Raw genomic sequence first — 16,192 nt, 5'->3', positions numbered from 1 at the left:
ATGCAAATAATGAAAAACCAGCTGTTAAAAACTTCAATTTGTCCTTATTCATAAATCAGCACGCTAGAAATTAACCTCAGGATATATGCTGAATATTAAAGGGTATTACCGTGGTTTTGTCCAGATGCAGAGATTTGAAACTTCGAAACGCGTTGACCAATAAACCGCAGAAGTTGATGCCTGTCTCTTCATTATAATTTAACGGCAGCGCAGCTCAATCCATTTTGTTTACATTACTTTTGAACATTAAACCCTGGCATATTGACAATGAAATTTATTCTTCAAATTGACATATAACAGAATAGCAAACATTCATACCACAAATGTTTTCAGATGACAGTGTCTGCATGGCTCGCTCGTTCATCAGTTGGCTACAGATGCAGAGTTGACCAGTCACATCACTCAGCCTTCTCCATTAAAACACACCACACAAAAATGTTCATGGTGCAGGTGGAGATAGCAAGCACCGTGTTTTTTAATGGAGGATGCTTAGTGATGTGCCCTTCCATCTGCAGCCATCTTTTGGATGATGGTGCCACGCAGGCAAAAGGGAAGGATGCTCGAGAAAGAAGGCATGACGTTAATAAATAGATACAAGCCGTTAAAAAAAGGAATATATTAGTAAGTGGCTTGTATGCATTTATTTTTAAACTGTTATACAGCGTAAGTACATTTATACATATTGGTAATCACTAACAAGTTTAAAGCTGGATACACACTTAATATTTTCGACAGCCAAAAAGGCTAATTTAGTCCATTTTTGGCTTGACTGTAGCCAAGAGGGCTACCTATGAAGGCATATATTGATAATGAATTGATAATTTTAACATTGCATCTGGAATGGCAATGCAATTCTGAATAGATCAGTCTTTTCAGATCACTAATATATGGTCAGTTTTTTGCAAAAGGTGTTTTTTTCACACATATATAACTTTTTTTTAACTTTACACACTATTTGTGATATCAAGCATGTCACCATACAAATGTAAAGATAGTCTTGGTCAAGTAGACGTGCTGTTGTTGTGAAGCAGTAAGTACTAGAGGCAATAACAGCCTTGAGCCCTGAGCCTTGAAGTGCCTGGTCACCCTAGCTGTGACTTACAAATTAAACTAAAGTTACAAATCTGTTAGCATTAATAGGATCACACAGGCCTGAGATTAATGTGTAGAATGACCAGAGGTAGCTGGTCCTAAACTCCTGAGACTGCTGCAATTTATCTCATTTAAAGGGATGGGGATAACCCATATTCGGGTAATGTCATATTTCCCTACCTTGTGCATTCTTTTCATCCTCTTACACCCATTTTAATTTTGGAGATACACAGTTGCATTCACTTCTTCCCAAGTATCCAAAATTTTAGGATTACATTCACCAAACCCCTTACCCCCCAACTCTGAAATAAAGAGTACCAATGTATGGTGCAGCAAAGGTGTTGATATTCTCTTAGACTACACCCCATAGAATATCATCGGAATATACATTTTTGTTATTTGAGTCCTGCTTACAGTCTAGAGAGAGATGCTGTTGGGAGCTTAATTTCTCCTTTAATGTTCTACTTGGTTGTCAAAAGGAGTCACTTCATGACTGCTCGCTGTTTAAACCTCAATTTTGTGTTTCTTGAATTGAATAAATCTCTATCCAGCCAAGCAGTCAAGCCTCCCTTTTCCTCTGTCCAGCTCCACATCCTCTACCACATAATACAGTATACTGCACAGATAAAGGGACGCTCTTTGATTTCAATAATCTCTGTGGACAATGCCTTGTGCAGACTTCACATACACTGGTCTTATCAAAGCACATGCTGGGGCAGGGACAAAGGAGGATACATCCCTCAGTCCACGCTGTGCGCTCTGGTTTGATCATATAACTCTGTGCACTTTTCATAGAAATCTGCGATTTGTTAAAAAAAAAAAGTTTGTGCAAAAATGGAATGATAGGTGGATTGAATGATATTTTCCTAGGCAAGTTGAACTACTTCTATTGACTGCATTACATTAACAAGGTTGAAAATGTAATAACAGCACTTCAATGGTATGGATGTCAACTACCTTAAAGGAGTTGTCCAGTCCAAATCAACAAGTCTGCAGTCACTCTGTGTGACTGCAGACTTATGAATCCATCTAGTGCAGGCACTGTGCGCTGCGGAGATTCACCGGTTTCTGAGCCGGGTTGTATAGAGCGAGGCCATGCCCACTGGACAGTCTCAACACTAGATGGGGCACGGCCTTGCTCAATACAAGTGTATGGAGTGAGGCCACGCCCAATGGATGGGCTCTGGCCGGGAATATGTATAACACATACATACCCTCCGGTCCTGGCTCAGAAACTGGCGAATCCCCGCAACGCACGCACTGTGGATTCATAAGTCTGCAGTCACACAGTGACTACAGACTTATTGATTTGGACCAGACAGCCCCCTTTAATGTTATATACATTTATAGCAGTATAGTAGCTTAGTAACTCCGGGAATCATAAATTCAAATCCCACTGAGGACAACATCCACGAGGAGTCTGTGTTCTCCTTGTATTTGCATGGGTTTCCTCTGATAGGGAATCTAGACTATGAGGCCCAATGGTGACAGTATTGATAATGTCTATAAAGCGCTGAGCAATGATATGTCGCTACATACGTTAAATAAATGAACCCTTGTTTTACTTTTTTAATTTATTTTAAAAAAGTGTAGGAAATATACTAATAAAGCTAGAGCTTTCTTAAGGGCTCATGCACATGGCCGTATTTTCTGTCCGAGTGCGATCCGACAAAACATCAGATCGCATTTGGACCAATGTTATTCTATGGGGCAATGCACAAGTCAGATTTTTTTCCTCTGACCGGCTCCGTCCAAGCAAAATATTGCAGCATGCCTGAGTGTGATCCAATATTTGGATGTACTTGGTCATGCAAGTCAATGAGCCCATGAAAAACATCGGACTACACTCGGTTGACATCTGAGTGCATTCCGATTTCCATGGACTGACAGAATGGAGAAGATGGAGAATTTTTTTTCTCCATCTTCTCCTCATCCAGGTGAATCGGAGCACACTATGATCCTACTCTGATCAAATTCTGAGTGTGATTAGCATAATTGACCCTATTGTCTCGGATGAACGAAAATACGCTTGTGTGACCCTAGCCTCACACTGCATCCAGATTTGTGCATTGTGTGTCTATTGACATGTCTATAAGTATTGTTTTAATGTAATATTTTAAGAACATATGACATTTTTACATGACCTTCAGTAAGAGCTGAGCAAAAGTATTCGCAAGTCTTAGGTCTAGTGGCCACATCACTAACTGCTGGCATCCCCGGTGCCCCTTCTCATTAGTTGGCCTGCCTTAACGTTGCATTGAATCGGGTCTACTAATCACAAGATGCGCTGGGGATGAGAGGTTCACAGGGCTCTGGGTCAACAGCTACAACAGCTACTGACTGACATGTTCAATGCACCAAGGTCCCGTGAATCTTTTTGTACAAGTCTTCCTGCAGTATTTTTGTAATGTAATAAACATTTGGATGATGTTAGCATGATCCAGTTAATTAGATATGGACATATACAACATATGACAGAGGAAAGATGGACAAGACTGGCGGAACATGCAAAAGGTAAGTAATGGAAAAGACACTTTGAGTTTTAGCATGGCAGTCATTGGAGAGGCATTGTGAAGGCATTGTAGTTTTATCATTATCAGGAATTTTTAGTCAGTTTTGCTTGTGACTGTGTAGCCTTTATTTGCACCAAATGTATCAAAATGTCACATGATAATAATTAAATTGTACACATCTGTAAATACAGCACTTACGTCCAGAGCTCTTTCTCACCTTTTTATATATAAACCTGCCTTTTACCTAGCTAACCACATGTATGTTCTCATCCACTTTTTAAACTTGGTAGGAGTGGCATAAAATCACGAAAGGTCGTAAATGTTTGTGTATAGATCACATGTGACAAAATTTGCAGCTTTTTAACTAATAAATTACTCACCCCCCCCAAAAAAAAAATAATTATTTATGATTTATGTATGAATGTAATTATCAGTTTAGAAAACTAGCACTAAATATTCACCTTTAAACTAGAGAGGAGTTAATAGATTTGATATGTATCGATTTTGTGTTGAATTTGAGGAAATTTGCTGAGCGAGGTGAATAGGAACAGTTTGCGATTTTCTTGGTGTGAAATGCCCCCAAAAAATGCCCATTGCCATTTTTTCACATTTCAGAAGATTGCTTCAGCCAATGAAGTCTCACGACTTCATGCATGGTTGGACAGGCTTCTCCATATTGCCTTGTTGCTATCATATCACATGATATAGCATAATCAATTAGAAGGGACTATCATAGGCTGTATAAAAGCTTAGGCAGGGAATGCAGCAGAAATTTGTAACGTGAACATGAGACAATCATGTTCTACAATCTATGAGGAAATAGGGGGACATGAAAGGTGAAGGAAAGATCTGAATCAAATATGACACCAAGAAAACTGGCATTTTTCTGGGGAGTAATGGTGGAACCACACATGGAAATGGCAATATCGGGCATAGGTAGGTTAGTGGAGGGAGGAAACACAAGGAGTTCCATTTTTGACAGATTCAGTTTTAGATAGAGTGAGGACATAATGTTAGAAACAGCGGAAAGACAATCACTGGTATTTTGTAATAATGCAGGGTTGATGTCAGGAGACAATGTGTATAATTGGATGTCATCAGGATAGAGATGGTACTGAAATCCAAATCTACTGATTGTTTGTCCAATATGGGGTTGTGTACAAGGAGAAAAGGAGGGGGCCTAGGATGGTACCTTGAGGAACCCCAACAGTAAAGGGGAGGGGAGAGAAAAAGCAGCCAGCAAAAGATATAGTGAAGGAGCAGTCAGAGAGGTAGGAGGAGAACCAGGAGAGGATAGTGTCCTTGAGGCCGATAGAGCGGAGCATAGTGAGGAGGAATTGGTGTTCCACAGTGTCAAATGCTGCAGAGAGTTCCAGGAGAATCAGCAGGGAATAGTGACCATTAGATTTATCTGTTAGTAGATCATTAGAGACTTTAGTGAGGGCAGTTTAAGTAGAGTGTAAAGAGATGAAACCAGATTGTAAAGGATCCAGAAGAGAGTTATCTGAGAGATATCATATTAGACAGAAGTGGACCAAGATTTCTAGAAATTTACAGATGAAGGGGAGATTAGAGACAGGTCTGTAGTTAGCAGTGCAGTTCTGGTCCAGGGATGGATTTTTAAGTAATATATTTATGCTGGTGGAAAGGAAATAGGGTATTGTAGAAACCACTTGTAGTTCAGTAGAATACAGCAAGAAAGTGGTGAAAAAAGTTAAAATATAACTTTTATTAATGCAGCTAAAATAACTCAGAGACTTAATAAAAAGGTCACAGGGACCATGAGTACAAGAACTATTTGTCAACCTGTCATAGGACATACCCCTCACTAAGTGTTAGGAGTGTTGAATGGCACAGGTAAAACTTAATCAACAACTAACCCACCAAATTCACTAACAGATGGGTGATCAATGGAAATAAACCAGCTGAGAGAAGTAACAAACGGAGTATGACATATAATGGTTAATTAAGAGAGTCACTATAGCAATGGAACAGTCTCACCACTTTGATGTCAGTAACCTCCAGTGTTCTCATCAGCTCACAGACCAGGGCTCCTTAATATTCTCAGCCTCCAGAACCGGTGACAGACTTTGACACACCAACATTTAACTCCCCTGATGATCCACTTATGTGAGGAAACGCGTCGGGAATGTGTCTTTTGCACGGCTTAAATATTCAGGTTTCAGATTTATTAACCTTTTGGATTTACCGACAGCACTGTAGTTTTTCAATAATTAAATTATTCGTCAAAAATATAAATTGCCTAATAATTCTATACACCGTGTAGAGAAAGAGAGATAAAAAGCCATAAAACATTGAACAAATACTCCAGACAGTGTATATTGTAAAACTATAACAAAGAAGAAGATTAGTGTAGTAGTTTACGAATAATATAGATCCAATTGATGGGTTGAGAGAGAGAAAGGAAAGCTGGCAGCTACATGACCAGTGTGATTGATCACACAGTAATATGATATATCTAAGGCTATATTCTTACATCTGCGTGACATGTCTGTCTGCTGTCTGTTTTTTACTTGGACAGCACAGGGATCTATAAAGGTATATGGAACTATAACGGAGCTCTCTGGCCAAGATATAATATAGAGTCCCTAAATACTGGAAATTGTGGTCCGTGGGTGGGTGTGATGTCCATTCAGTTCAATGCAATTGCAGACTGCATACTGCCGAATGGTATGGCGGACCAGGACCTGACAACTTCATGATGAAGGAGGCAGACAGAGATGCCAAAATAAACTGTTGTTAACTGAATGTTGAAATAAAACATATATAAATTTAATAGCAGGAATGAAACTTGTGAAACACATCTTCTGCACAATACAGAGGCACATTCTTAGTGGTTGGCAGAACATAGCTTATGATACATGTTACAGAGAAACAGCAAACTTCAATGAGGGCCTTCCCTTGTGAGGGCCACACAGGTCAATGTGTGTCGCTGCGACTACTCACAAAAATGTGTCCCAGCCTGGTCGTCATTAACTAGACTGCCAGGACTGGTTAACATAAGCACTTTCCAATAGAGATTACTCCTACTATAGGCCCTACTTTAGGCCTGCTGTTGTTGGTACTACTGCCACTTCTTGACTTGATTGCTTTCAGGGCTTGATACCTAAGTATCCCAGAATTCCCTCTGTTCTACACACACAACCCAAATTCTGGTCTGACTGGATAATCCTTCTTGTTCAATATTTCACTGTCATCTGCTCTTCAATCAGGAACATCCAGGCTAGCCAAACTTCTATAGTCCACAGCTATTATGATAAAACAAAGTCTTCAGAAGGGGTGCCAATCATCTTCCACTCCTTTAGAGATCCATACATACATCTGTTGTAACAGCTGATCTATATGTCTTACCATGAGACTCAGAGCATGTCCTATTCTCATCTGCTTTGTGAACCAGACTCGGCCACTAAAGCCTATGGGGGTCAATATAAAACAGAAAATAAACTTTGTACTTTAGTATTCCATCCAAGTTTCATCTGTTTTTTTACTAATTAATTGTTAAGAGTCCTTTCATTTTTTAAACCAGATGAATAAAAAATGGATGTAATATGGATGTCAAATGAGAAAAAATGGTCCATTTCTCATGAATGGAAAAATTGATGTGGAAGGCTATGTTTACATTAAAGTGATTTAAAAGGGTTCCATACAGTTCTAGTAGATGTTAGAGTGTCACGCAAATTTTTTCAGGGCAGTCAGGGGGATTTTAGAATCTCAAATCAATTCACTGCAGATCACATTTTTTGGAAACATTTGCATTTCAAAAATTTGCTCACCTATTGAAAATTTTAAAAATAAGTGAAATTGGAAATATTGGCTCCATCGCCCTCTCTTCTCTATGCCAATGATGCAATTTGTTTAGTTGAGGTTTTCCTTTACAACACATCTTAATAATTATAGGAATATATTTTCAGAAAAGTGACATCTTGCATGCTGCAGTTCCCTCCATTTATTAAACCTGTGAATTTTATGTTTATAGAGCTATAACCTAGACACTCCAACCTTTTTAGAAACATCATTTTCAAAAGACACTTAAATATTGGATCAAAGAAAGCCCATATTGAAAGAGTTCTTCTAGTACATTTAACAACTTTTCATAATATGTAAGAAATTGATCAAATGAAATATGAAACCTTTTTTAGAATTCTCTTTCATATTTTGTTATGTCAAAGTTTATTGGTAAGTACAGTGCTTTGAAAAAGTATTCATACTCAGTGAACTTTTCCACATTTTTTTCGTGTTATACCCACAAACATACATTTTTTTTATTGTGATTTTATGGGATGTACCAACAAAAAGTATCAAATATTTGTGAAGTGCAGAGGAAATGCATGGTTTTCTAAATATTTTTAAAAATATATCTGAAAATTGTGACATACATTAGTATTCAGATCCTGAGTCAATACTTTGTAGGGCCACCTTTCGCTGTAATTGCTGCTGCAAGTCTTCTGGAGTATGTCTCTAACAGCTTTTCACATCTAGAGGCTGAAATGTATACCCATTCTTCTTTGCAAACTAGCTCTAGTTCAGTAAGATTGGATGGAGACCCTCTGTGAACTGCAATTTTCAAGTCTTGTCACAGATTCAAGGGGATTTAGGTCTGAACTGTGACTGGGCCATTCACACACTTGAATATACTTTGATATAAACCATTCCATTGTAGCTCTGGCAGAATGTTTAGGGTCGTTGCAACGCTTGAAGGTGAACCTGTCCTGTATTTAACTCTATCCATCTTCGCATCAACTCTGACCAGCTTCCCTGTCTGTGTTGAAGAAAAGCATCCCTACTGCATGATGTTGCCGACACCACCATGTTTGACGGTGGGATTGTGTTTTTCAGGTAATGTGCAGTGTTAGTTTTCCGCCACACATAGCGTTTTCCATCTTACACAAAAAGTTCTTCCTTGGTTTCATCTGACCAGAGCACCTTCTTCCACATGCTAGCTGTGTCCCCCTATATAGTTTTTTGCAAAATGCAAACAGGACTTCTTATGGCTTGCTTTCAAAAATTGCTTTCTTCTTGCTACTCTTTTATAAAGGTCAGATTTGTGGAGTATACTACTAATAGTTGTCCTGTGGACAGATGCTCCCACCTGAGTTGTAGATCTCTGCAGCTCCTCTAGAGTGACCATGGACCTCTTGGCTGCTTTTCTAATTAGTGCTCTCCTTGCTTGGGATGTCAGTTTAGGTGGATGGCCATGTATTGGTAGTTTTACAGTTTCAGTTCCTTCCATTTTTGGATGATGGTTTGAACAGTGCTTTTTGAGACCTTCAGAGTTTGAGCTATTTTTTTATATAAAAAGCAAAAATACTTTATTATGACTTCATTAAAATAGTAGCATGAGCATATAAAATATATATCTGACGCATTTCGAGCCTAGCTGATAGTATATAGCTATAGTAGCTATAGTTCAAAAAAGGACTTTTAAAAAAATCAGTTTCAAAAGTGTACTGTTAAAAACTGCAGCAATGAAACATTGGTTCTCTACTCCTCAGCTTAGTCATTCAGGCTGCAAGTCCTCTGCAGGGTGCAGAAGGCAAGAGGCAGTTACCAAACAGGGGACAACAGGCTGCACAATACCAACACAACATTGCGCCGACCCACAGACTGTAGTGTAGCCACAGAATGCGTCACTGCTCTGCTTGGGATAGGAGTGAGTATTAGTTTATTTTTATTTTTTTAAATCATCACATAGGAACTTTAATATTATTAAATATTGGTATGTTGGGGGTCATTATCAAAAGATGGGGGCACATGGGGGGGTCAAAAATGCAATTTCACTTGATTTTTTTTTTTTTTTTGGGGGGTGGGGGTGGCTGCATTTATTGTGCAGTAAAATTGGCCAGGTAACATAGTTTTTTAGTTCATTTTAATTATGCTGGTAGCAAATTTATATAGTTTCATTTATATTTTACTACTTTAAAAAAATTCAGAAATCTGTAAAAAAAATATATATATATTTTTGCCATTTTACTGAGATCCACACCTTTTTTACATTTTCATTAATAGAGGTTATTTGATGAGCTATAGTTTTTATCAATGCTATTTTGTGGTTCATGCCACTTTGAATTGCTTTTTACGCCATATTTTGAAAGATGAGATGACCAAAACATTTATCCGCTATTTATGTTTTGATTTTTTTCTTTATTCCGATTTCCATATGGTTTAAACAATTGTTTAGTTTGAAAGATCAGACTTCTGAAGACATGGCAGTATCCAATTTAGCTTATAGATTTTATTTTTTTAACTTCTTTATTTTCAGAGGGGAGAAGTGTGTGATTTGAACTTTTATATTATTTACATTTTTCATAATATTTTTTCAAACTTTACTTACTTTTTTCACAATTTTATTGCCTGCTTTGGGGAATTGACCCTGTGATACTTCAGTGTTGTAGCATATGTCAGTTTACCGATCTCCTATGAAGCTCAGCACGATGCTGGGCTTCACAGGAATATCAGGATGACAGCTACAGTGGTCTTCAGCAGGCCCTTTGCTGCCATCGTAAACCACTGATACCCCATAATCGCATTACGTGAGTAAGGTTCAATGGGAGAGAAAGTGAAGGCTTTTCCCCAGTTCCAATCACTTAGATGCCTACGTCATCACTGGTTAAAAAACAGCTGCAAAACTATATTCCCAAGATGAGCTTTTGGTGAGTTTTTGAAATTCGCAACATGTCAATTTCTCTTCTAGGTACACTGTGTTCTATGTGTGGATTTTCCCCATAGACTTACATAAGATGCAGAAAATCCACAAATAAAGAATGCATTGCATTTTTTAGCGCATTACCGCTGCAGAAACACACTAAAAGTTCATGTAAACCACACGGATGTGTCGATAACATTTTATCAAAGGTAAATACCAGGATGTATCAAATACGTTTGTTGAAAATATGACGTACAAACAAAGAGACAAACCCACAGCGTTAAGAAATGTGATAAAGCTGCAATAAAAAAAAAAACTTATTTGTCTAAAATAGTAGGCGCAGAGATGCAGCAAAAAACTCCAAAACTCACCAAATACTCATTGTGGGAACGTAGCCTAACACAGCTAGGACCCGCCATGTAACAGCCAGTCAACACCCACCGGGGTCAGCAACGGAGGGTGAGTATAGATGAGTTTGTTAAAATGTATGGAGGATACAAAACTGAAAATGACAGAGAAAAAAAGCGTTCACGCAATTTACCTCTTTTTATAAAAAAAAAATTGGATGCAAAGCAGATGCCACAGGGGAGAAAGAGTCCGTTCTCTACAGATGAATAAATGAAAACTGATGTGTGAATGTGCCCAAGTACTAAATAAAAAGAGACAAATCCCATCTATTCCAGAGTAATGAATCTCTGGTAATCTAACATCTCTTACTCTGTTACAGGTGTCAAGTAGCTGTGATTATGTGTTTGTGAGTGGAAAGGAGACAAGGGGATCAATGAACGCACAAGCCGTTTTTACCTATGAACATCTCAGTGCCCCATTAGAAATGACTGTATGGGTACCCAAACTCCCTTTATCCATTGAACTCTCTGACTCAAAACTAAGCCAAATAAAAGGCTGGAGAATTCCAATACTACCAGACCGCAGGTAAGCACGTACGTTATATATGAACATTGTACAGCTAAGTAGCTAGTACTAGCCAAGTCGTGAGAGAAAATAACTTTATTCCTAAATGACTTTTTATTGAATTGCATTTGTAGAGCTCAATTGATGTACAGGGACTTTAACAATAGTGAAATTACAAAATATGAAATATGGATGATAGACAGAAAGAAACAGCTCCTACAAATATGATAGCATCCAATGTCAGGGCAATAGATGTTTTAATTAAAAAAACACAGACATTGGATTTGTCTTTCCTGTTCTCATCCTAGCCATCGAACAATATAACTAGTCATAAACCTCAATGCTTTACCCTATAGAATACACTGCAAGTCTATATGTGAAGCGAGTATAATTCTTGTCGCTTTAGGACCCTCATCTATTTGCCAGAACAGGGAGCATTTAAATAGTGTGTTTTTCATTATGGAGGACCTGGCACATCTCTGCATGGGCAATTTTTAAAGGAACTGGGCAATGCCTAACTTGCCATGTGATGACACTGTACAAGAATTAATCTTTTGCTGCCAGGTTATCCAGTAATTCTCAGATGATTCGTGGGGACTCAAAGCAGCCAAACACCCATTAAAGGGAACTTTTTGTGCTGAAAATGATATCTATTCTGAAGGAAGAATGTTATACTGCAGGAGGAGCTGATCAGATTGATATACATTATTGTGGGAAAAGTCTTAGTAAAACTTGTATATTATTCATTGAAATCCCTTGCGTTTGCATGTTTGAGTCCAGTGGCCAATCCTACTCAGTGATGGAGTCTTCTCTATATGACTGTGCATTCAGAGATAACTGTCAATCAGCAGGTAGGACCGCCCACTGGACTGATGCCTACAAAAACCAAAGATTTCAATTAATAAAATACAAATTATACTGAATATTTTTCAAGAAACATATATATCATTCTGCTCATAAACTCTCTTTCTATAGCATGCTGTTTACAGATCAGACTGCATGTACAACATGACAAGCTCCCTTTAAGCAATTTATTATCAGAAAATGTGTCCACAATGAACAATCCCTTTAAATACACTAGCCATATCTGGTATTTAACATATGTGAGTGATACTTTAGTTTCCAAAAAAAAGGTTTGTAAACTTGACTTACAAACTAACTGCTTTCTTCATCCCATCACATTCAGTATGTTGAATTCACTTGTAAAGTCTGTGTTCAGAAAACAGGACTACACATCACTTTTTCATCCCTCCCTTAAACTTTTAATTGGAATGTTATCTCATTCTGCAGTCTATGTACTGTCATACATAGAGACTGTAGAAAAATATAATATGAAACCTGTCATAGAGAAAAATTAAAAATCCATAAGACATCTCTAGATAGGGGACCCTCACAGTGAACATATGGGACTAATTGTGGCTGAGAGAAACTAATTATAGCTGGGAAAAAGAGAAAATTAACTATAACTAGGGAGTGAGAGAGAGAGCTGACACGTCCATCTCCATTGAAGTATGGGTTTACTGCCGTGACCAAGTAATTACAGGAGAGAGATTTGCTGGGAAAAGACATCAAGACAGTGATTAATTTACTCAGAGCCAGGGAAGTATGCTTCCAAATCAAAGAGATTCCTCTGATCAAGGCACTGATCAAAGAATCTTCTTAGACCTTTTGGAGCCAGTAGTCAGTGATGAATATTGGGGTTTTGCATCAATCCGATGTTTAGGGAAGATATATTTTCAGTGTCATAGTGAAGGGACAAACACAATGCATCCACTCACATCACAGTAAGCCCATTCTAACCCCTCCAACGTAATAACAGTCTGATGGATGGTGCAATCCAGGCAATGTTTCATCTCTATAGACAGGTAAAGTTGTGATAAGAAACATGATGACAATATCTATCTCCTGGGACCTCCAGGGGCAAAGATATCCTGTAAGTTGGGGATCTCATGCAATTCTGAAGGACCTAGCACATCCCAGAACAAGACTGCATGTGAGCTCATTAAGGGGGAGTATGTTGGCATAGCATTGAGCTAATAAAAATGAAAGTTTGGGTCTCTTACTTTGTTGATTCTGGAAGACATAAGTTTGTTGTGAGAGTGTTCCATTTTCCCACTAGGAGTGATTTCCTCTTTTAAGCTCTGAGCCATTTCAGTGACATCAAGTTTTGTAATTTTCTTTTGTCATTCCTTTTTATTTCATGTAATTGTATATATCATATTAATTTGTTCCCATTTTGTATTATCTTTATATATTTTTATAAACACTGCCTACCTTTCTGGATTAAATATATAAAATGTAATCGGTCTGTTCCTCTTGCTCTATAAACCACATCCCTGAAGCCATATGCTGCCTGTAACGGGTGTCCAATTGTCTATATAAACGATTGGTGGTGGCAGCTAGGATAGGTTCCTTTTTTTTGATATTGTGGAGCTGGTAGTGACCTACTATGGTATATATACATATTCCATGCATTGGAATTGGAGGTGTATATACAGTGCAGACCAAAAGTTTGGACACACCTTCTCATTTAAAGATTTTTCTGTATTTTCATGACTTTGAAAATTGTACATTCACACTGAAGGCATCAAAACTATGAATTAACACATGTTGAATTATATACTTAACAAAAAAGTGTGAAACAACTGAAAATATGTCTTATATTCTAGGCTCTTCAAAGTAGGCACCTTTTGCTTTGATGACTGCTTTGCACACTCTTGGCATTCTCTTGATGAGCTTCAAGAGGTAGTCACCGGAAATGGTTTTCACTTTGCCCTGTCAGGTTTAATAAGTGGGATTTCTTGCCTTATAAATGGGGTTGGGACCATCAGTTGTGTTGTGCAGTAGCCAGGTGGATACACAGCTGATAGTCCTACTAAATAGACTGTTAGAATTTGTATTATGGCAAGAAAAAAGCAGCTAAGTAAAGAAAAATGAGTGGCCATCATTACTTTAAGAAATGAAAGTCAGTCAGTCCGAAAAATTGGGCAAACTTTGAAAGTGTCCCCAAGTGCAGTTGCAAAAACCATCAAGCTCTACAAAGAAATTGGCTCACATGAGGACCTCCCCAGGAAAGGAAGACCAAGAGTCACCTCTGCTTCTGAGGATAAGTTTATCCGAGTCACCAGCCTCAGAAATCACAGGTTAACAGCAGCTCAGATTAGAGACCAGGTCAATGCCACACAGAGTTCTAGCAGCAGACACATCTCTTCAACAACTGTTAAGAGGAGACTTTGTGCAGCAGGCCTTCATGGTAAAATAGCTGCTAGGAAACCACTGCTAAGGACAGGCAACAAGCAGAAGAGACATGTTTGGGCTAAAGAACACAAGGAATGGACACTAGACCAGTGGAAATCTGTGCTTTGGTCTGATGAGCCCAAATTTGAGATCTTTGGTTCCAACGACCGTGTCTTTGTGCGATGCAGAAAAGGTGAACGGATGGACTCTACATGCCTGGTTCCCACCGTGAAGGCATGCTATTCCATCCAGTTTGCGCTTAGTTGGACCTCATTTATTTTTCAACAGGGCAATGACCCCAAACACACCTCCAGGCTGTGTAAGGGCTATTTGACCAAGAAGGAGAGTGATGGGGTGCTACGCCAGATGACTTGGCCTCCACAGTCACCAGACCTGAACCCAATCGAGATGGTTTGGGGTGAGCTGGACCGCAGAGTGAAGGCAAAAGGGCCAACAAGTTCTAAGCATCTCCGGGAACTCCTTCAAGATTGTTGGAAGACCATTTCCGGTGACTATCTCTTGAAGCTCATCAAGAAAATGCCAAGAGTGTGCAAAGCAGTCATCAAAGCAAAAGGTGGCTACTTTGAAGAACCTAGAATATAAGACATATTTTCAGTTGTTTCACACTTTTTTTGTTAAGTATATAATTCCACATGTGTTAATTCATAGTTTTGATGCCTTCAGTGTGATTGTACAGTTTTCATAGTCATGAAAATACAGAAAAATCTTTAAATGAGAAGGTGTGTCCAAACTTTTGGTCTGTACTGTACCATGCTCTCACTGTGAGTTTCCCCAGTAACTGGCCTAGTAGTGGAAGCAGCCACGGTCCGCGTCCATCTCCCGTCAGTCAATTGTGTAATTGCCCTGACAATTGGAGGCAGCTCAGTTTCGTTCCCTTGTCAAACTGGTCACAGTGGGTGGGATCTGTGTGATCTCCCTGTTGTCATCTGTGATAAAGTGGTAACAGTGGTGGGATCTATGTGAGCCCCTGGCTGTTATCCTTGACAGCTGGTGGCAGCGGTGGGATCTGTGTGACCACCCCTGCTGTTATCCTATTGAAAAAAAATGCTTTTTTAGCCAAAGAAACACTCATTTACCAGAATAATTATTTAGGCTGTACAAGGATCAAGTTACGCCTTGGATTACATTGTGCTGCAAATGAGGCTTAAAAAAACACAGTCAAAGTGATAGTATTACCTGGCTGACTTAGTTTATTCAGAGTTTTAGTTTGACCAGCTTTTAAAAAAAACTATTTCTTCAATATTCTGTCTGGAAATGTTTATACTGTATGTGTCAAGTCATGTAATATGTAATATGTATTTGGATTCCTAAATGGGGTTTTCAAGGAGCAGAGAAAAGTAGCACAGCAGCAGAGCTTCCTAATGCACAAGGTAACGTGTGCCTAATGTGTACTCTCCTGCGCCTGTATTGCTGCGACATGCTTCTGCCAATCGATAACCACTTCCACTTTTCAAAGCATGCTTACCTTACAAATAAATATATAATAAAAAAATCAAATTACAACAAAACCTACCGAATGCCGAAAAAAGAAGTAGACGGTCTCTTTAAATAACAATATTTTAAATATTTTCCATTTCATTTATGCAACATATCTTTCACATTAAGTCATCTGCTTCATGACATTTCCTTTTTACATTTCATCACAAAATCAATGTAATATGCATGCATTGATCTTTTCAGCTGGTCCTTTAGTTCCAGGGTTCGCCTATTGTTTCCCACTGGCAAATCATAAAAATGACAAATAATTTATTAT

The 16,192-nt window shown here is 38.5% G+C and overlaps 1 protein-coding gene across 2 annotated transcripts in view; it reads left to right on the top strand.

The window, feature by feature from the left end:
• Nucleotides 1-16,192, top strand: part of TMEM132E (transmembrane protein 132E) — a 727,127-nt gene that overhangs the window by 691,458 nt on the left and 19,477 nt on the right. For both annotated transcript variants that reach the window (XM_073664968.1, XM_073664969.1), the window contains one exon: nucleotides 10,997-11,202. In XM_073664968.1, coding sequence (XP_073521069.1) covers nucleotides 10,997-11,202 — 206 coding nt within the window. The remainder of the gene's footprint in view (nucleotides 1-10,996; nucleotides 11,203-16,192) is intronic.

Source organism: Phyllobates terribilis, unplaced genomic scaffold, assembly GCF_046119375.1.
Source record: "Phyllobates terribilis strain yellow unplaced genomic scaffold, ASM4611937v1 Scaffold_2__4_contigs__length_985480577, whole genome shotgun sequence".
Taxonomy (NCBI): domain Eukaryota; kingdom Metazoa; phylum Chordata; class Amphibia; order Anura; family Dendrobatidae; genus Phyllobates; species Phyllobates terribilis.
Note: the sequence above shows the minus strand (reverse complement) of the source record. Positions and strands in the feature narration are given on the sequence as shown.